Source organism: Diceros bicornis, chromosome 3 (genome assembly GCF_020826845.1).
Source record: "Diceros bicornis minor isolate mBicDic1 chromosome 3, mDicBic1.mat.cur, whole genome shotgun sequence".
NCBI classification, from domain to species: domain Eukaryota; kingdom Metazoa; phylum Chordata; class Mammalia; order Perissodactyla; family Rhinocerotidae; genus Diceros; species Diceros bicornis.
Window position 1 is genome coordinate 90,034,143 of NC_080742.1, and position 21,886 is coordinate 90,056,028.

The 21,886-nt window shown below is 40.8% G+C and overlaps 2 gene segments (V, D, J or C); both read left to right on the plus strand.

Annotated features, from left to right (window-relative positions):
• Positions 1-21,886, plus strand: part of LOC131398307 (T-cell receptor beta chain C region-like) — a 287,482-nt gene that overhangs the window by 189,211 nt on the left and 76,385 nt on the right.
• On the plus strand, positions 823-1,309 carry LOC131398318 (T cell receptor beta variable 25-1-like). The segment is given in 2 exon segments: positions 823-889; positions 1,017-1,309. Coding segments are annotated over 2 exon segments (342 nt in total).

A 21,886-nucleotide genomic window follows, 5' to 3' on the forward strand; every position in this document is an offset into this window, starting at 1 on the left:
CATTTTTCTGTTGAGAGGAAATGAGGAAAAGAGAGGAAACAGGATAGTACTTGGTTTGGATGTTGTTTCCTATGGCAGCACCACAAAATTTTTAGCCAATATTACCAAAGTATGTACTGGAAAAAACTGTGGGTCTGAATTTTCTGGTCTGGCATGATTGGTGGTGCAGTTAAAAGAAAGATGAACCTAATATCATGAAGCCTATGTTGATAAAGTTTGTAAAATCTGAACACCAAATAGGAGAGAATAAAACTGATAACCACACAATAACAACAGGCATTTTCTGAGAACTCAGTGAATTCCAGTTACTGCGTTAAGCCCTTCACATGTGTTATCTAAATAGAGTGCCCCATTTAATCCTCACAACATGCTCTCCTGCGCCCTGATTGAGGCACTCGGTTCTCTGGGTCCTTCTTTTGAATGCCCTTCTCTCTCAGCTTTGCAGAGTTCATTCCAATTCATCCCTCAGAACTCACCTCAAACATCTCTTTCTTTCCCAACCTTCTTAATTAGGTCAAGTTCTCCTATCATAGGCTTTCAAAGCTCTGCAAACCTCATCTTCATAGCCTGTAAAACAGGTGCAATTTAATGTTTTGTAAAACGAGTAGAGATTCAAGTTAAGATAAATAAGCAAAGTATCTACTCTACTTTGAATGAGAGAAGTGAGCAAAAATATCTGTCCTTTGATAGATAAAGGGATATAGATGACAGTACTATATCAACAGGATGGCTGTGGCTCCCAGAAACTTTATAGGGACTGTGTCGTCACACAGTGACTTCATTAAGAGTCCATCCCACTTCCCCAGAACTGAGAGACACCCTTCTCACCCTGGGTGTGCCATGGCTGTCAGGCTCCTCTGCTGTGTGGCCCTTTACCTTCTGAGGGCAGGTAAGTCATAGACACAGATTTCTCTAAAGTCAGGAAGGAACATTTTCCCCGTGCTGGGTTTGCTCCTGGCTCCAGCATTAAGGTCTATCCTGGACTCTACCGCCAATTTTTGTCTTCTTTCTCTCAGGCCTCATGGATGCTGATGTCTCCCAGACCCCAAAACATTGTATTGCAGGGACAGGAAAGAAGATTACTCTGGAATGTTCTCAAACCATGAACCATGACAATATGTACTGGTACCGACAAGATGCAGGGAGGGAACTACAGCTGCTTCATTATTCATATGGTGTTAATACCACAGAGAAAGAAGAGTTCTCCTCTGGGTCAACTGTCTCCAGACTCAGGAAGGAGCATTTTCCTCTAACGCTAGAGTCTGCCAGCCCCTCACAGACATCTCTATACCTCTGTGCCAGCAGTTAATACACAGCGCTACACAGACATCTACAGCCTGCACAAAAAGGGTAGTCACAAAGATGAGGAAGTCCCACATTCACAAACTCATCTTAAACTACAGAAGCCACTGTAAATCTCCCCAGACTTCTCAGCTCTGAGGGGTCAATGTGGTCTGAGCAAAAATATGGGCAGAAAACTATCCCTGGATCAGTCTCTACCAAGCTAGGGAATGACCCAGCCCACAGTCACATCTCTCCTGCATCTGACTTCTCCCCTGCATCTAACTACAATGTCCAGTTGAGGCTTGCACAAATCTGTGTTCTCAAGATAAGTGGGATGTTATTTGACAGTTGCCTTATGGCAACCAGCAGGAGAGATTTTGCCAGCTAAGAAACAGCACAAGTTTCCTGTGGCCTTGTCCACAGGCTGTCTCTATCTCTGGTTAATGATTCTGTCCTCGCATAAAACTAGTTACTTCACACACAGCGTCTCAAAGTCCCTTTTCTTTCCCAAGCCCAATCCCTCTTCTGAAAATTTCGGGTCCTCATTCCATGACTGAGCATGAATAATAGAAGGACCTGAGCTGATTATTTTCGCTATTCTACCTCTAAATTAATGAAATTTCAACTAAATCTACATGAGATATAAGGAACAGAAACTGTGGTTGCAAAGAAAACCTTTCAACAACTTCCCTGTATTCAGCCCTGGATCCCTTTGGAGACTACCCTGACCTTTGGGAAGCTATTCCACAGATGGATGCTTCTTCTTACTTGAATACAAGAAATCTTAGAGATGTTTGTCTCCATCCACACGAGGCTAGACCTGGGACTTTGACTAGATCTGCTGTTGCACAGGCAATGGACAAAAGCGCAACTGTCAGCTATGGGGCCCTATGTCTCCTGAGAAGAGGTGGCTGCTGGGCTCAAATGTGAAACCTCTGTCTTGCACCAACTCCTTTGCAGTCTTCTTTGTGGCTCTTTCCCTTCTTCTCTGCCTTATTTTACCCTGATTTCCAGATTTTTTCTTCTTTTCTTCTCGATCTACACATGCACATTAGATAATATCATCCAATCCAGTATTTGAATTACATCTTGCCCCCTTGTGTAATGGTTAGCACTCTGGACTCTGAATTACGTCTCTCATTAGTTCCATACTAGTTGTCTGAACCACCTTCTAGATATTTCCACCTTCCTAATTCATAGGTTCCTCAGCTCAACTTCTTCCTGACAGAGGTCATCACCCTCTGTTGTAGGCACCGCCATGTGCTGAGATCGGGGAGAACCGTCTCCTATGGTCAAGTGTCCTTACTAGATGCCTGGAGGATTAAAGAATCTTTCTTACCTACCTCTTGGCCTCTTCCAGTTTTTCTTCCTCATTGCCACTCTGGTGATATGCATAATACACAAATCTGATCATTCTACTGACACTCTCATAATTTTTCTGTACTTCTCCTTCACATTCAAGATAAAACTCAGATTTCTTAACCTGACACAAAGGTATTTCATGACCTGAGCTCTGGAACTCTAGCCCAGCTTCCATCCCCTCATCCTCGCTGTTTTTTATTCCAGCATGACTGAACTGACACTCTCTGACCCTCTCTTACCTATCTGTGCCTTTGCTCATGCTACCCCTTTACCTTCAGTGGTCTGCTCTTCTTGTCTGCAGGGCTGACTTCCACAGTTTCATTAACCACTATCCTGACACGAGAAGTCTTAATCTGTTTCAGTTCAGCCTTGAATTCCAAATAGTAGTATGGAAGGCTTCCCTCATCACTATCCACCTTATTTTCCATGGGATAGCTTCTTTGGGCTGACGGTTTTTCTGAGACATTTTGAACAAGAATGGTCATATGGTATAAATCAGACAGACAAAACAAAGCAAAGTCTCTGAGCATGGATGGATGTCACTCCTGCTGGGTATTGTTGGGGGTGCTGCTGGATGCTGAGGCAATAAAATTCTCACCGTAGTCTGATGGGAGGAATTTCTAGTTTTGTCTCTGGTGCAGATGATAGTGAATGCTTCCTGAACAGACACCATGTGAACTGTGGGATTCAGGGCAAAGAAATAAATGAGATGTTCAAGTCAACAGCTACCACTTTATGTACGCCCTAAACCAAATCTCACTTTGTTATTAAAAACAGCAGCTATTGCTCATTTTGTACAGTTTTATTGAAGTATAATTGACATGCCTTAAAATTCACCCATTGTAAGGGTCCAGTTCAATGATTTATAGTAAATTTACCAAGTCATACAGTCATCTTCCCAATCCATTTTTAAAACATTTCCATCACCTCTAAGAGATCGCACCTGCCCTTGAGGAGTCATTCCACGGAATGGTCACGTGCCCACCTCAGGCAACCACTTATCTACTCTTTGTCTCTGTAGATTTGATTTTTCTGGAAAATTCGGATAAGTAGATTATCACAGTATGTAATCTTTTGTATCAGACTTCTTTCAGTTTGCCTAATATTTTAGGAGTTCATCCATGTTGTAGCATAATTCAATAATTTCTTATATTTTTATTACAAAAAATTATCACATTGTATAGATGTATCACATTTTGTTTATCCATTTACCAGTTATTGGACATCTGGATTGTCCCAGTTTTTGGCTATTATGAATAATGCAGCTGTGAACATTCATACACAGGTCTTTGTGAGATTACAGATTTTCATTTCTGGGTTTTTTTTTTTCTTCTTTATTGAGTTTTAAGAGTTCTTTATCACATATATGACTTTCAAATGTTCTCTCCCTGTCTATATTTTGTCTTTTCATTTTCTTAATGGGTGTCTTTGAAGAGCAAACATTTTTAATTTTGATGAAGTCCAATTTATGAATTTCTGTCTTATAGATCGTGCTTTTCATATCATATTTAAGAAATACTCACCTAACCCTAGGTCATAAGAATTTTTTTCTAGAGTTTTTATAGTTTTAGCTCTTATACCTAGGTGAATGGCATTTTTTGAATAATTCTTGTATGTGGTGAACAGTAATGATACACGTTCATTATTACTATTGTTATTATTATTATCATTATTACACATGGCTATCCCTGCACTATTTGATGAAAAGAATATCTTTATCCCATTGAATTGACTTATCATCTTTCTCAAAACCATAAGTGAAGGATTTATGTCTGGACTTTGTCTTCTGTTCCCTTAATTTATATGTCTATCCTATGTTAACATCACATTCTCTTGGTTATTATTGTTTTATACTGTTTCATAATTGACTAGTGTAACTCCTCCAACTGTGTCTTTCTTTTTCAAAATTGCTTTGATAGTCAGATCTCTTGCATTCCCATATAAATTTAATATCAGCCTGTCAATCTCTCCAAAATATCCTGGTGAAATTTTGATAGGGACTCCATTGGTAAATCTGGGGAGAATTTCCATCTTAACCATAGTCAGTCCTCCATGATCATGGAATGCTTTTCTATTTATTTAGATCTTCTTTAATTTCTCTTAACATTTTATATTTTTCCATGTAAAGATCTTGCATTTCTTTTAACACACTGAGAAGTACTATCCTTTAGGATGCAATTGTGAAAAGATTTTTTTTCTTAATTTTATTTTTGGATTACTTATTGCTAGTACACAGAAACACATTTGATTTTTGTGTATAGATATTGTATCCTGAAGCCTTGCTAAACTCATTTATTAGTTCTAGAAGTTTCTTTATAAATGTTGTAGGATTTTGTACATACAGAATTATGTAGTCTGAGAATAAAGACAGTTTTACTTCTTCCTTTCCAATCTGGATGGCTTTTCTTTCAATTCCTCATCTGATTGCACTAGCTAGTATCTCCAGCACAATGTTGAATAAAAATAGTGAGAATAGACACCCTTACCTGGCTATCAATATTAAAAGCAAAGCATTCAGTCTTTTCAAGCTTCACTGTTAAGGTGGATATTTTACTCATTCCCTTTATCAGGTTGAGGAAGTTCTGTCTGTTCATAATTTGTTGAGAGTTTTTATCATGATTGGGTTCTATTTTATGCCAAATTTCTTTTTCTGCTACTACTGAGATGATAATATGGTACAGCCTTTATTCTATTAATATAGTTTATTATATTACTTAGTTTTGGATGCTAAGCCAATCTTGCATTCATGGGATAAATCTTTCTTGGTCATGGTATATAATCTGCTTTTATATATTTTGGGATTAGGTTTGCCAATATTTTATAGAGGATTTTTTGCACCTGCATCCATAGAAATATTGGTTTGTAGTGTTCTTGTGATTTCTTTGTGTTTGCAATTAGGGTAATGCTAGCCTGATAAAACGAATTGTGAAATTTTCTTCTCTATTTTGTGAAAGTTTTTGTGTAGAAGGGTATTTGTTATTATTTAAATATTTGATAGAATTTACCTGTGAGGCCAGCTGGTATTGAACTTTTCTCTATGACATGGAATGACAAACAATAGTGCACATGCTAAATCCAGACCATAGCCTCTATTTGTGTGGCCCATGAACTAAGAACGAGTTTTTCACTTTTAAAAGTGTTGTAAAAAGAAGAGGAAGAAGCAGCAGCAGAGGCAGCGATGGAAGCTGCACGTGGCCCACGAAGCCTAAAATATTTATTATCTAGCCCCTTACAGAAAATTTTGCTGATCTCTGCTCTATAAGATGTTATTAACTCATTCTATTTCTTTACTTGTAATAAGTCTATCCAGACATTCAATATTTTTCTTGAGTCACCTTTGATAATTGATGCCTTTCGAGGAATATTTTTATTTCATCTAAGTTATCAAATTCATTGGCATAGTGTTGTCCATAACATTCTTTTACATGTTTTCTTAATTTCTGTATAATAAACAGAACAAGGCTACAAAAGAAAGAGAGAAATTTACAACAGAATTTCCTTGCGGAAAAGCACGAGACCCAGATGGTTTCTCACAGGGATTTTAACAAACCTTTTAAAGATCGGAGACTTTCAAAGTACTTAAAACATTCCAAAGTATAGAAAAATAGAGGAAACTTCAAAATTATTTTCATGGCATGAGTTTAGCATTTATACCAGAACTTGACAAAACTATACTTAAAAAAAAAACACTACAGACTAATCTCACTTACTAATATTGATAAAAATATCTCAAATAATAGAGAATCAAGCAAGCACATTAAAAAATAATATACTACAACAATGGGACTTTGCTCCAGGAGTGTAGAGATAGTTCAATATTAGTAAATCAATATAATCCATCATATTAATCACCAGGGTTAGCCCAAGCACTGGGAAAAGAGTAAGTGTTAAGTACTTTGTCTCAAGAAGGCAGTGGAAGGGATAACGCATCCTAATCCTGCCTGCAAATTGAACTGCCTCCTCCGCCATTCACATTCTCCCTCAACTTTACTCTCCAGCTCTACTGAACTTTTTCTAAACTCCAAAAATGTCTTGGACTTTTAATATACTGGTTCCTCTTTCTAGGCTACCAGAGAATTATGTCTTTTCTTACAAATCTGCCTAAAACCACACACTTCTGTGAAGTCCTCCATATGGTATTGCCTTCCTCTCTGCTCCTACAATAATTCAAAGAAACCTCAACTTCTGTATTTATAAAATGGCTTGTAATCTTGGTCATGTCTGACTCCTCATAGGCAACTATGGCCTTTGAGAGACTGGGCACATATCCTTTGACATTGTAACCCCAGTAACATGGGCTGTGCACGATGTATTGGATACAAACTACAAGATCTGTGGGAGCAGAGACCTTTCTTTTTTTGTTCAAGCTTGTATCCTAATGTCTGGTACTATGTCTGGAACATAGGAGGTCTTCAATAAATATTTACTCAATAAAGAAATGAAAGATTCAAATATGCCTTATGGAATTGACCCTGAATTTGTGCCCCATCATCCTCTAGTCACCCTCAAAATTATTTATTTGCTAAAGTCTCACATGTCTCCTTCCCTAGTTAAGGGCTGTGCCCTCTGGCAAAGCAGTTTAGGAGGAATGGGGTTGATGAAAAAGGCCACTGTGGAAAAAGCTGAAGAAGACACATGGGAATAAAGACAATATTTTTAGTCTGGTGATTCCATTTTTAAGGACACATAAGCTCCAGAATTGGCCTATTTCCATAAATGTCGCACTTCCACAGGTTCAGGGATAGAATCTTCCAGAAAGGGGCTCCACAGTGATCTCTAGGCTCAAAGGGGAGCTATTGGGAGAATCTCCTCACTGCCATTCAATATGCCTTCAGAGTGACAGGAATCCACTGCACTCTACTATCGAGAGGAAAGGAAGAAGGTGTGGCAAAGGGGCACAGGAAGTAACTCCTTGAGGGAATTTCAATTTGGAATTTATTCTTTTTATAACAAGCAGAGGGTAACCCACTCATTTTTCCCATCCCATACCCAAACCTCAAGTGACTTCACTCATAGACACACATACAAAGAAATGTGCACTGTCACCATCCCAGCAACAATGCAGCAGCAACAAAAACAAGAGGTGGGGAGGTATTTCATGGTGTGTTTAGCAGTATGCCCATTGCAAGATTTACATTCTCTGAAATTATCTCCTCTGTTGGAAGCAAACTAGTAGACAATAGGAACAGAAATAGAAAAACCAAAAATATGTTCAGTTGGATGAAATATTTGCTATAAAACAGAAATGTTTAGATGAAGATGAAATTCTTCAGAATTCTATCATTATACTCATAATAAGATTCTGACCTGGTTACAAGGATGATTCAACATGATAAGGAACAACTTGGAATCATTTAAGACTTGCTAAAAGCTAAAGGAAATCGGTTTAGAAATAAGAACAACCAAAGCGTAGAAAGTAAAAATAGACAGCAACAGACCTTTAGAATAGCCACTCTTAGAGAAGAGATCCACCAAGAATTTAGATAAAAAGGAATTTGGCGTGAGTAAGCCTCCTGTTACAAGAGTGCTCAAGATTTTCAGCAAGAATAGACAGAGCTAGTCCAGGACCTGGTAATAAAGGATATTTTGAATTTCAGGCAGTTGGTGGATAGCATACTAAGTGTGGTTTTAGTTTTAGAAATCAGAGTAAATTGTAAAATAATTCCTGCAGAAAGAAGACTCTACTCAAACTCTTTTCATTTTATTTATTTATTTTTTGAGTAAGATTAGCCATGAGCTAACATCTGTTGCCAATCTTCCTCTTTTCCTTTTTTCTCCCCAAAGCCCCAGTACATAGTTGTGTACCCTAGTTGTAGGTCCTTCTAGTTCTTCTATGTGGGATGCTGCCACAGCATGGCTTGATGAGCCGTAAGTATGTCCGTGCCCAGGATCCGAACAGGTGAATCCCGGGCTGCCGAAGCAGAAGGCGTGAACTTAATCGCTATGCCACCAGGCCGGCCCCCAAAGTCTTTTTAAAAAAGTTGGGGGGGGCGGAATACAGAGTAGGGAATCTTTGAAAAATTCATTATTAATAGTTAAAAGTACAGGTTTTGTGGTTAGACTTATCTAGTCACTTTCTAGTTTTGCAACATTACTTAACCACTCTGAGGATAACTTCCTATCTAGAAAATAAAGTCAATAATGTGTGGCTCCCAGAGGTTTTATTTAGTTGAGAAAATGCATGTGGATTGCCTAACACAATCTGCAGCACAAAAATTAGACACAATAGTGAATGATGATGTTAGTAGCAGTAATATTAGTAATGCTACTATTAGTTAACCATTTTAAAAGGTAAATCTTAATGAGTAATTAAAATGTAAGTAAATCAATATGTTTATATTGTGTGTGTGTATATATATATGTATATATATTACTTGCCTAAGATAAAAGTAGCAGTACCAGTATTCAAATCCAGGCAGTCTCCCTCCAGAGCATTCCACATTATCCACTAACCTAGTGGCAAGGTAGTTGATGAGGAATGTCGTGGATGAAGGACTAAGTCTGATTCAGAAAGAATGCAATGTAATAGTATATATAAACCCAGAAGAACAATTGTTGTTCCAAATCTGAATTGGCCGGGAGAGTTGTATGCCTAGTAGTGCTCTGTGAAGGGAAAAAAAGACTCCATCTCTGTAGGATGTGGGACTATGGGTGTGAGCAGAGATAGTCACAACACAGACAAACAATCTACAGGCTGACAAGAGCTGAAGAAGACCCATTCTTTCTCCTATCTTGCCATGGGTATCAGGCTTCTCTGGGGAATAATCTTTTGTCTCCTGGGAGTGGGGGATATCATGGAGCACCAGGAAAAATCAGATCCTGGGATTTCTAGGCTCGAGTAAAGGCCTTTTTTTTTTTTTCATGGCCAAAATATTGGGCTTCCTGGTGTTCACTGCTTTGTAACTTCTTCATCCTTCTCTCATAGACCATCTGGATGTTAGAATAATCCAGAACCTAGATATCTAGAGAAGGACAGAGGAAAAAGCCTTTTCTGAATGACATTAGGGCATTGAATGACATGGTTATGACAGAATACTCTGGTGTGACCAAGACCCAGCACTGGGGCTGCAGCTGATCTGCTGCTTACTTGTTGCTGGCAGTACTGAAAAAGATTCCCAGACATGTGCAGTGTCTCCCAGAAAGAGAAGGAGGGTTTCTTCCTGGCCCTGGAGATATCTTTGCACTTCTGTGCTAGCAGTTTGTCTCTGGCAATTCATACCCACATCGTCAGGTAAGCTGGAATTTAAGAAAAAAAATCTTCCTAGAAATAATGTTAAATATCAGAAAGCCACATCAGTGACATTTGAGCTTCAGTTTATCTGTGGTGATTAACACTCCAAAATTTCCCTAAAATGCTTTTTTTCCTCAAGAGGGAGACAGCTGCTACAAGTCCATGCATCAGCATTTGTCTACACCCAGTTCCATCCAGTGGAACCTCTGGTAAGACGAGTTACTACACCAGATCCAGATCCTTTCTGAACACGTCCTAGGCACCTACTAGATTTTCCTAAGTTTGTATGTAATTAGACGCTCCATTCTCTCCACCACATCTTTTCATTCCCTTAAGAATCAGCCTGAGGCAAAAGATCTGAACAGACATTTTTCCAAAGAAGATATCCAGATAGCCAACAGACACAGGAAAAGATGCTCAACATCATTAACTATCAGGGAAATGCAAATCAAAACTACAATGAGATATCACCTCACTCCTGTGAGAATGGCTATAATAATAAGACAAGAAATAACAAGTGTTAGAAAAGATATGGAGAAAAAGGAACTCTTGTACACTGCTGGTGGGATTGCAAACTGGTGCAGCCACTGTGGAAAACAGTATGGAGATTCCTCAAAAAGTTAAGGATAGAACTACCATACGATCCAGCTATTTCACTATCGGGTATTTATGCAAAGAACGTGAAAACACCAATGCGTAAAGATATATGCACCACTATGTTCATTGCAGTGTTATTCACAATAGCTAAGACATGGAAGCAACCTAGGTGCCCATCAAGGGATGAATGGATAAAGAAGATGTGGAATATATACAGAATGCAATACTACACAGCCATAAAAAGGATGAAATCTGGTCATTTGTGACAACATAGATGGACCTTGAGGAAATTATGCTAAACGAAATAAGAGGGACAAAGTCAAATACAGAATGATCTCACTTATCAATAGAAGATAAAAACAACAGCAAAGAAACACATAGAGACAGAGATTGGATTGGTGGTTAACAGAGGAGAAGGGTGGAGAGAGGAGGACGAAAGGGGTGATTGGGCACATGTGTATGGCGACAGATTGTAACTAGTCTTTGGGTGGTGAACGTAATGTAATCTACACAATAATCGAAATATAGAGATGTACACCTGAAATTTATATAATATTATAAACCAATGTTACCACAATATAAAAATAAAGTAGAATACATTAAAACAAAATAAAAGAATCAGCCCAAGGGAGGAGAAAAGACAAGCCCAAGGCATTATATGGAAAGCATGCAGAGATTGTATAGTGCTCATTGAAATGAATAACAGGCTGGCTAAAGAGATTAGAGTACTTTAGAGTGGAATTTGAAATTAGGTGTAGGGAGAAAATGGAAAAGAGTTCCAAGTCTTCAGAGAAAACACTCAAGGGTCCATGGAACATACTCAATTTAACATAATAGTCTAGTGAAAATTCAAAAGACCCAAACCCACCACATCCAAAAGGATATATCATATAAGAGAAACTAGAAAATTCATAGAGACAAAAAACCAGCATGCTAATTCCTCAAGAGAACAGTGTAGACAATTATATGACCTGGATAAATGAAACCACCACTTTCTGCTAAGTCTAAGAGGCTTTTCATTCTTTTCTGAAGCAGTGAGGGAGGAGGATCTGGTCTCTGGTCAGGAAGTACGTGAAAAGTGTTGATATCAGAGACTATTTATCATGGTACCAGACACTGTTCTTAATCTGGTGCTGCCATGAGCAACAGACTCCTCTGCTGTGTCCTCATTTGTCTCGACAGAGTAGGTGACTCCTGGACACAGGTGAGGAATCCCCGTCACTGGCTTCCCAGGCTCCAACTACAAAACGTTTCTACAGGACTGTGGCATCAGTGCCCCCTTACTAAGCTCTGTCTCTAATTAATCACTCTTCTTTCTCCCACAGGTCTCAAGGATGCTGTTGTCACACAGTCCCCAAGACACAGGGTCTCAGGGACAGGAAAAGAATTAACTTTAGAGTGTTCTCAGGATCTGGATCATATTTCAATGCACTGGTATCGTCAAGACCCACGATTTGGACTGCAGCTGATCTACTACTCAACTGGTGCTGGCATTGTTGAAAAAGGAGATGGGCCTGAGGGGTATCGTGTCTTGATAAATGATTTGAAACATTTTACCCTGACCCTGGAGTCTGCCAGCACTAACCAGACATCTGTGTACGTCTGTGCCAGCAGTTTATCCACAGCACTGCACAGCTGCATCCTCTCTGCACAAAAAGAGAGGCAAACCAAGGAGTGAGGGACCCTGCCTTCAAGACTCCTCACCCCAACTAGGAGAAGTTTCCTGAGAAGATTGCATTGAAGCCCCGCCCTGACCTCGTTATTCTTTACTTCTCTTTTCCCATTCTTGTCCCTCTAAGACTCCTTTCCTATTGTAATCAAAGTCTTGCCCTGGTTGATATTCCCCTAGACTAAAGGGTATTAACCCAATGTGAATATTTTCTAAGACAAACTTCAATTTTCAGATACAGAGGTAGGGAAATTTTGATGAAATTGAATTCTGGTCCATTAAATGAAGAAAAAACCCCTAGATTTTCAAAGATTCTTCAGTGGAGTCTCTCAGTGAGCGATCATGTTGTATAGGAAAATAGGCAGGGTAGGAGGGACTTCCTCAGATGTGGAATGGTCTGGGCATGGGTTAGAGAGGATGCAGAGGGTAGTGAAAGGTTCACAAACAAGATGTGGGCTCAGGATTACCACAGGGAGGAAAAAGAGCGTGCGCGTGTGTGCGCGTGTGCGTGTGTGTGTGTGTGTGAGAGGGGTAGGGGAGGAAGGTGTAAAAGAAGTGAAACATGTTTGTCTACAGGGATTATTAAGGAGCAGAACTTCAGGTTCATTGCATAGTTCCCCAAAGGAGGGTGTTGGGTGATAAACAACTGTATTAGTTTTCTATTGTGTGTAACAAATCGCTACAAATTAGACAGGTATTAACAACACAATTTATTATCTCACAGTTCTCTATGTCGGAAGTCCAGGATGGTGGGGCTGGGTTCTCTGATCAAGGTCTCCCGAGGCTGAAATCAAAGTGTCATCTGTCTTCATTCTCTTCTGGAGTCCAGCTGCTCCTCTCAGCTGATTCTTAATATTGGAAGAATCCAATTCCTTCTGGAGGCAGGACTAAAGACGCTGTTTCTTCATTGGCTGTTATTGTTGGTTTCCCCTCAGTTCCTTGCAGTCTCTCTCCAGTCCCCTCCATCTTCAGAGCCAAAAATACACTTCAAATCCTTCTTACGCTCTCTGACCTCCACTTCTGCTATAGATGGAGAAAAATATGCTTTTAAGGGGGCATGTGATTAGATTAGGATGGGCTCATCTGGATGATACACCCTTAGCGAAATAATGTAACATAATCACTCGAGTGATATCTCATCATATTCATAGTTTCCACCTACATTGAAAAAGGAGAAAATTATACATGAGAAAGAGTCACTGGGGACATTCTTGGAATTCTGTTCACCACACCAATGCAGAATAAATGCCAAGAAAATCAGGACAAGACATTCAGAGAACATACAATCAAATACATTAACTCGGAATTCAAAACCACTCGAGATCTTTCAGAGTCTTGGCCACGCAGTAGATCAAGTTCTCTTCCTACTGTTTCATCAGGGACATGATATAAAAGTGAAATGGAGTGGCCTTGTGTAAAAGGAGCCATGAGAAGGTCTAGGAAGGAAGGTGAGGAGGTGGAATAGATCTACTCCTACTGGAAGGACATCAAAGACTCGGGATAAGGAACAAAACTGTTTTCATCTCTGCGTTGAGAAAAGTGATGAAATATGAGACCAGAATATCTGCCAATGAAAGGGATGGAGTGAGAGTTGAGAGAACTTTTCTGGAGAAAAAAAATAGTTGGAAGAGGGACCTCAGAAAGAAACAAATATTAGGATCCAGGTGGCAGAAGGTTATTTAGTGGGATTTTAGTTTTGTCGAGGAAGGCAAATTGGTGAGAATGTCCTGGAAAAGAAATTTGGGATAATCTGGATAGTGATCAGAGTCTCGGGCAGCAAATCATTTTTTCTTCTGAATTAACCTACCCTTCCATAATTAGACAAAAGAGAACTTGTGAGAGTAATTCAAATATTAATGAGTTAAGCAGAACTGAATTGTTAGCTGCTGCCATAGATAGACAAAGAGTCATAACAAGAAGAGGAGGAAAGAAAAGAACCTTTCTAGAGAGAGATAAGAATTCTTGACATAGTATCATCTCTTCTCCTTTCTCTCTCTATTAGGTAGTTGCTGTCCATTATCTCCAGATGGAGTCTGGGGCCCAAGAATTCCTCCTGTTAATGAGTGAATCCTAGATCCGTACTCTCCACCTTGATTCCTAATTTGGACTTAAATCCACTGAGGACACCAACTGAACACTTCCCCCTGGAGGTTAAACACAACATGTCATCTTTGCCTCTCAGGCTACTCTTCTAGTTTCCTGATGTGGTGAATTGAAGTATGAGTCATTTACTTGCACAGGATTGGAAATAGAATGATACTACACTTCTCTTCCTCCTTTGCCCTGGACATCTAATCCATGTTCAAATGCTTTCATTTCTAACTCCTACATGCCTTTTCTCTTCGTTCATTCTCTCAATGCAACCATTGTCCTGTTTATACTTTTTTTAATCACCTACCCAGAGAAATTATTTCCTATTAATCTCTCCAGCTCTAGCCTCACTCCGTCTAATGCAGTGTCAACATTGTAGCCAACCGTAATCTTTCTAATTGCAGAAATCTGATCATGTCACTCCCTTCCACAGCATCCTTCAGTGGCTCTCAACAGTCTACTATACATAAAATCTAAACTTATTAGCATGGGAAAAAAATTTTTGACTATCCGTTCAATATTTTGAATGGAAGAAAATCACAATCCTTCACTAGAAAGATATCTGCATTAGAATTTCAAGTTCTCCCTAGAGTCTAGGATAATGATAGGGAGTTCTTTATTTTTTCCTTTTGAGTTACTGATCTTTCCTTATTAAGCCCATCACACTTGGGTGCTGGGGAAGACATACTCATGTGCTGTGAGTAGCTGGAATGGGTCAGTGCTTCAGACTCTTCAGGTCTCCCCAGAGGAGGAAGAGAAGAAGGAAAACTAAAGGACCTGACCAGATCCAGCATCTGATTGCCACACGATATACTCATCCCTTTTTATCCACATATTTACCATCTCTTAAAGCACAACACCTGCATGAAGTATGCTGACACGCTCTCTGTTTTCCTTCCATCTACTAAAACTTTTCCTATTTCCCTACTTTGTTATGGGCAGGAGAGCCTTGGGTATGGTGGTGGGTTTGGGAAGAGACAGAAGTAAACCATCCAGGAAGGAGAGGTGGGGCGGTGAACAAAATTTCCTAAATGTATATGACTTATGATCAGAATCCTACCAGGTGATCCAGCCACACCTTCCGCCACTCACATTCTCACTTCACTCTTGCGATATTGAACTCGAGCATCTTCAAACAGCAGCACATACGATTTCCCTTGCATGACACATCTGGAAAACTCCTTTTGTCTCTTCCAAATATTACTAAAAATAATAGCACTATGTAAAATGTGCTGTGTTTTCCCAAAAAGATGGAGGATCCTTCCTCTATATTCTCACCAAAACTTACATAATCCTCCATTTTTTCAAATACCAAATTGTAATATTTATTGGTATAGCCATCTTCCCATTGGGCTATAAAATATTTAAGGTAAGAAGACTTGTCTTGCCATCGTTCTGTCCCCAGAATCTTCCTCTGGGTATGACATGCAAGTTCAATGAATGATTGAACATAATCAATTTGGAGGCAGGGACGTTGTCTTTTATGTTCATGCCCATATCACCATAGTGGAAGACAGCACCTGAGACATAATAGATATTCATTATATGTCTGTTAAAGGAGTGGATGATCAATTCAGCAATGTCCACAATGATTTCATTCTGGGCTTGCCTCCTCTTCTCTCCCTAAAAATTATATTTCTTAAATTGAACCAATTCTTATCCTTATCTTCCTTTTCTGGCTAAGGGTCCCTGATATGCAGAATAATGACCCTCAAAATGTCCATATCCTAATCCTGAGAACCTGTGTATATGTTCTCCTACATGGCAAAAGAAATTAAGTTTGTAGATGCAATGAAATTTGCTAATCAGCTAAAGAGATATGGAGATTATCTTAGTTTATCCAAATGGGCCAAATTAAACACAGGGGTCCTTAAATGCAGCAGTGGTCAGAGTGATGTGAGAAGGATTAGACCCACTGCTACTGGCTTTGAAGATGGAGGAAGGAGGCCAAGGAATGTGGGTGGCCTCTGGCAGATGGAAAAGGCCAAGAAATGGTTTCCGCTAGCACCTCCAGAAAGACACAGAGCCCTGCCACACTTTGATTTCAACCCCAGATGACCCATGTCAAACTTCTAACCAATTGTAAGATAATAAGGTTGTGTGCTTACACCACTAATTTTGTGTTAATTTGTTGTAGAAGCAATAGAAAATTAATACATAGCCCTCCTTCCAGGCAGCTGAAAGAAGGCAGCTGATGACGAAAAGCACTCTGAGAGCAGCCTAAAGAGACGCAAAGGGATAAGGACAGGGGTTTGAGTTGGATGATGCCATTTTTAAAGGCAGATGCTACCAGTTTCTGCTCTTGACATGTTCCATCTCTGCAAATGCCTCATCTCCACAGGTTTATGACGAGAATGTTCCATCAGAGAGCCCCACAGTCAACACTCAGAGAGGGACTGTTCTCTTGAGAAGAATTCCTTCCTTTGGTCTGACAGTCAGTGGCCAGCACATCATGCACAGCCTCTGCTAAGAGCACAGAGCCTCCAAGGTACTGCCGCCAAGGAAGGCACAGAGGTTCCCATGGGACATGGGAAGTCACCTTCCAAATAGCAGGAGATTAGGATTCATTCTTGTTATTGTGAATATCAGAAGAAGTCCATTTACTTTCCCGCTTCCATCCCTCTGTAAGATGACCACATAAACACACTTGTGCATACAGAGCGAGTGATTGAGGGGAAGACGGAAGCAGGAGACAGAGAGAGGAAGAAAATAATTATCTCCCCCTGACCCTCCATTCTTCCAGGAGTACCCAGACATCTGGGTCCTCTGCACCAGCACTTTATCACTGCTGTCAATTCCCCTGCACAAAAATGGCAAGCCGAGTCATACAGTGACCCTGCACTTATTGGATCCACCAAGGGGGAGCCCATACAAGGTCTCCCAGAGGCACTGTCCTGCCCAGTTATTATCCTTTCTTTTGGATTTCTCATCTTAACGACTTACTTAGACCATCCACAGACTTTTAGTCCTGCTGGTTTAATTTGTTTTCTGTTGCTGCTATAACAAATTATTACACACTCAGTAGCTTAAAACAACACAAATTTATTATTTCACAGTTCTGGAGATCAGAAGTCCAACACAGGACTCACTCACATAAAATCCATGTATTGGCAGGGCTTCCTTCAATTCTGAAGGTTTAGGGGAAAATCCAATTCCCTTACCTTGTGACGCTCTTCTTCTGTCTTCAAACCCAGCAATGTCACAGCTCTCTTACCCTTCCTCCATACTCACATCTCCCTCTAAACATAGCTGGGAAAGGTTCTCTGCTTATAAGGACCTGTGTGATCAGACTGGGCCCACCTGGATAATCCAGGATATTCTCCCTAGCCCAAGGTCAGCTGATTAGCAACTCATTGCATCCACAGCCTTAATTCTCTTTTGCAATCTAACTAAACATATTCATATCGACAAGGACTTGAACATCTTTAAGGGGCCATTATTCTGTGTACCGAAGTAATATTCCACTAGAGGGCAGTAACATTTTCCTTAATGTAAATGGTACCTTTCAGATAATGAAAAGAGAAAATTTGAAAAAGTGGAACACTGTGTAGTCAATTAAAAGAAAACTCTACATACAAATATATCTCATGTGGTCGTTCAAAGGTCAATTATATAGCATCAGAAAATACCTAAGGTAGAGTGACATCCTCAGAACTACAATGACATGAGCATAAGTAAAATGGATTGGAAGCATGGTGAAAATTCTGCAATCTGTATCTGGGCTTAGGATCACCCATAGAAAAAAGATTTCTATATATTTAAAGGAATAAACCTTGTGTAATCCAGCTAGGGTTTTAAATAAATTGCTCATCAATTGAGTAGAGGCCGGCTTAATTATCATTGTCAAGAAAATGTTACCCAGGAAGGGTGGATGAGAGAAGCAGCAGATCTGCTAAGCAGTGCCTCTGAGGAGGAGCTGAGAGCTAACACTGAAGACGTCCAGGGATGGACATGTAGAGGTGGGTAGCACAGAATGAAATGCATGACATTAAAGTGCAAAAGATTGAGGGAGATTTTCCAGAGCTCATGTACATCCAGAGGATTCTCTCTTACTCCCAATCCCTTTGTTAGGTACAGATGACCCTCCGCTCCTTTGAGGAAGTAAAGTTCAAAAACTCTTGAATGTGTTGACCTTGGGAAGGAGAGATCAGAGGGAAGGTTCTTGGAAGGAAGGGTGGGAGGGTGCAACACGTGACTCCCAATGTGAAGACACAGGTACTCAGGTTAACAGCATCACTTTAGTGCCTTGGCTGATGTAGAGAAAGAAAGAAGAGATCAGAGCAGCCTCAGTCAACAAGATGTGGACGAAGGGGAGAAGCAAGTGTGTGAGAAGAGGAAATTAGCTGGTGGGAGGGTAGGAATATGGAGTTAGCTACCTCATAAATCTTGGGTCAACATAATATGGAAAGTGATTGGAACAAATTATAAATCTCTGCATTATAACTATCCACCTCTGTGATGTTGGAAATACCATGGAACCTAGGAGAATCCAATGGATTAGATAGTGAGATTATCTTTGTGGATGTGGGTAACCTGTGAAAGATGTCTAAAGATGAAATTTGGGATGATGAGGTTTACTAAGAATTGGATATTATTTACTTGAGGCAGGTATTTGAGAAGGAAAACTGATTTCCTTTCCTTAAGAACGTCTGTACCATCACTAGGACACAGAGGACTTGCCATGACTACACAACACCTAGAAATAAAGAGCCAAGTTTGCTCCCCACAGTCTTTTTCAGAAGGGAATGGTACAGCAATAAAAAAAGAGAGAGCACTCCGCCTTACAGCAGAGTGAATGTCATGAGAGCAACAGCGTCTCCCTCACTCACGGGGCACAGGGACCATTAGAGCTAAGCCTCCACCATCAAGGGGCCTGGGGGAAAGAAAGTCACCTCCAAGGTCTGAGGGCAGCCCAAGAACTGGGATGAGGGCCCATCTTATGCCTGAGATGATAACAATTTTGCAAAATGTAGAAGGATAGAGAAGGGATCTGAGAAGCTCTAGCTGTGATTGGAAGCAGTTATGAGGGATGGGGACATCTCCTTATCTCTCCTCCTCCTTCCCCCAAGAAAACTTTGATTCCAACAAAGAAAAGCTCAAAGGTGCTCAAAGGGGAAGACGTTCTGGGCAACTCCAGAAAAGTCACCTCAATCAGAAAGGACATCGTGACCCAGAAAAGGGAGCACAATATGCAGCTGCTGGAGGAAATAAAGAGATGCTGTGACACCTCCACCCACAGGCAGAGCTCCCCCGACTTGGATCCAGGGTAGAGAAAACCCAGCCTGGCTGCAACACCATATCCAGGGCCAGAAACCATCCCTGTGCAGCAACACTTGGGAAGGCAAGAAAGCAAAGAGTTAAAAGACTCTTTGTCTGGCAAAGCCCAGACAAAGAAACTGAACTGGCTAGTAACTAGGTGAGGTTTGAAGAAAGCAGATGTCGCCTCTGCCTTTCACCGCCCCTTTAGGAAAAGGAGAGAAAAGAAGTAAAAGGAAGAAAGATACAGCAAACACCAGCCTTGCAGAAAGCAGCTGCTAGCGTCCACGACTAGGTCTAATCTGTTCATGAGGAAAGAGCCCTGTGTGAAGGATTTTGAACTGGATATAGGCCAACAAAATGATCCGTGATGGGGATTTGACTGAATTTTTATGATGAGATTCTTTTAAAATACAGTGGCTAAAAACATAAATCAGTGGATAGACAAAGAAAGGAATATACTTGGAATTTTTTCTACAGAGTGGAAATGAGGATGTCTATAGCAAAAAAGTGTGGTATTGATTATAGCATAAGTTTCATGTTCTCACTTTTCTAAGTGATAATCCAATATGTTATATCAAATTTCATTATAAAGATCCAAAATATAGAAATATTTGCCAACTTTGACAATAGTATACTTATAAGAAGAATATCATGTGCTTAGAAACCAGCAGCCTCAAAGCAGAGCTAGGAAAAGGACAGTGAGCACAGCCTTGCCAACCCCCATGGTCTGCCTGCACTTCAGCCCTCTGGGGAGAGGGGAGTGGCTTCTCTCTTGAAAACGAGGACCATGTAGCTGCAGAAATGGAAACATTACAGAATCCACCTGCAGTCCCCAGGGCGGAGAGGCAGCTGTGAGACACGGCCATGGGCCTCAGGCTTATGGGCTGTGTCCTGCTTTGCCTCCTGAGAGCAGGTGAGTCCCAGAACACATGAGCAACCCTTGGTCTGCGCCATAGCTTGCAGGTCTTAGCCCAATCCTTTCCTAGAGGCTGCAGCATCTGGTGCCCTCCTCGACTGTCTCTAGCTCTTTCTCCTTCCTTCACAGGCCTGATGGAAGCTGAAGTGACCCAGTCAACAAGACACCTCATCACAGATATTGGAAAGAAGTTAACATTGAATTGTTCTCAGAATATGAACCATAACGTTATGTACTAGTACCGACAAGACCCAGGGCTGGGTCTAAAGCTGATCTACTATTCAATTGGTGTTAATAATTTAGAAAAGGGAGACGTCCCTGAGGGGTACATTGTCTCTCGAAAAGAGCAGGGGAAGTTCCCCCTGACCCTGGAGTCAGCCAGCACCAACCAGACCTCTCTGTACTTCTGTGCCAGCAGTGAATACACAGCACTGCACAGCCAGCTGCCCTCTGCACAAAAAGGGCAGCCACAAGAGCAAGGAGGATCCTCCCTCGGGAGGCCCCACCCAACCAAGAGGAAACACTCCCCACACCATCTGCCATAGAAATCCTTCCTCCACTCCCCAACTCCGGAGTCCAGCAACGCATCCCATCGGCAATGTGTCCGGCTCCCACTTCCTGTACCCATGAGCTTGTCAAAGTTCAGGCAGGACAAGCTACCTGTGTTAGGTCTAGTGCCAGGAAAGGCACTAGGAAAGGAATTTTGCCCACACTGCAATCGTTTCTCCATCCTGAGCTTCACTGTTGCTCAAACAGAGCATTCCAGTTTCAACCCAATCCCTCCACATAATTGGGTATTTTGCATGTTCACAAAATAATTCTTCAATAAAACAGCGTAGACCATTATATGACCTGGATAAATGAAACCACCACTTTCTGTTAAGTCAAAGAGGCTTTTCATTCTTTCCTGAATCAGTGAGGGAGGACGGTGTGGTCTCTGGCCAGAAAGTACATGAAAAGTGTTGGTATCAGAGGCTATTCATCACAGGACCAGACAGCATTCTTCATCTGAGGCTGCCATGAGCAACAGCCTCCTCTGCTGTGTCCTCAGTTGTCTCTTCAAGGTAGGTGAGTCCCAGGCACAGGTGAGGAATCCCTGTCACTGGCTTCCAGGCTCCAACTACAAAATGTTTCTACAGGACTGTAGCAGCAGTGCCCCTGCCCCAGGTGCTATCTTTCATTAATCACCCTTTTTTCTCACCCACAGGCCTCAAGGATGTTGTGGTCACACAGTTCCCAAGACACAGGGTCTCAGGGACAGGAAAGGAAATAGCTCTAGAGTGTTCCCAAGATTCTGAATAATATCTTAGTGTACTGGTATCACCAAGACCCACCATTTGGACTGTAGCTGATCTACTACTCGGCTAGTATCGGCATTGTTGAAAAAGAAGATGTCTCTGAGGGGTATCGTGTCTCAATAAATGAATTGAAATATTTTCCCCTGACCCTGGAGTCTGCCAGCACCAACCAGACATCT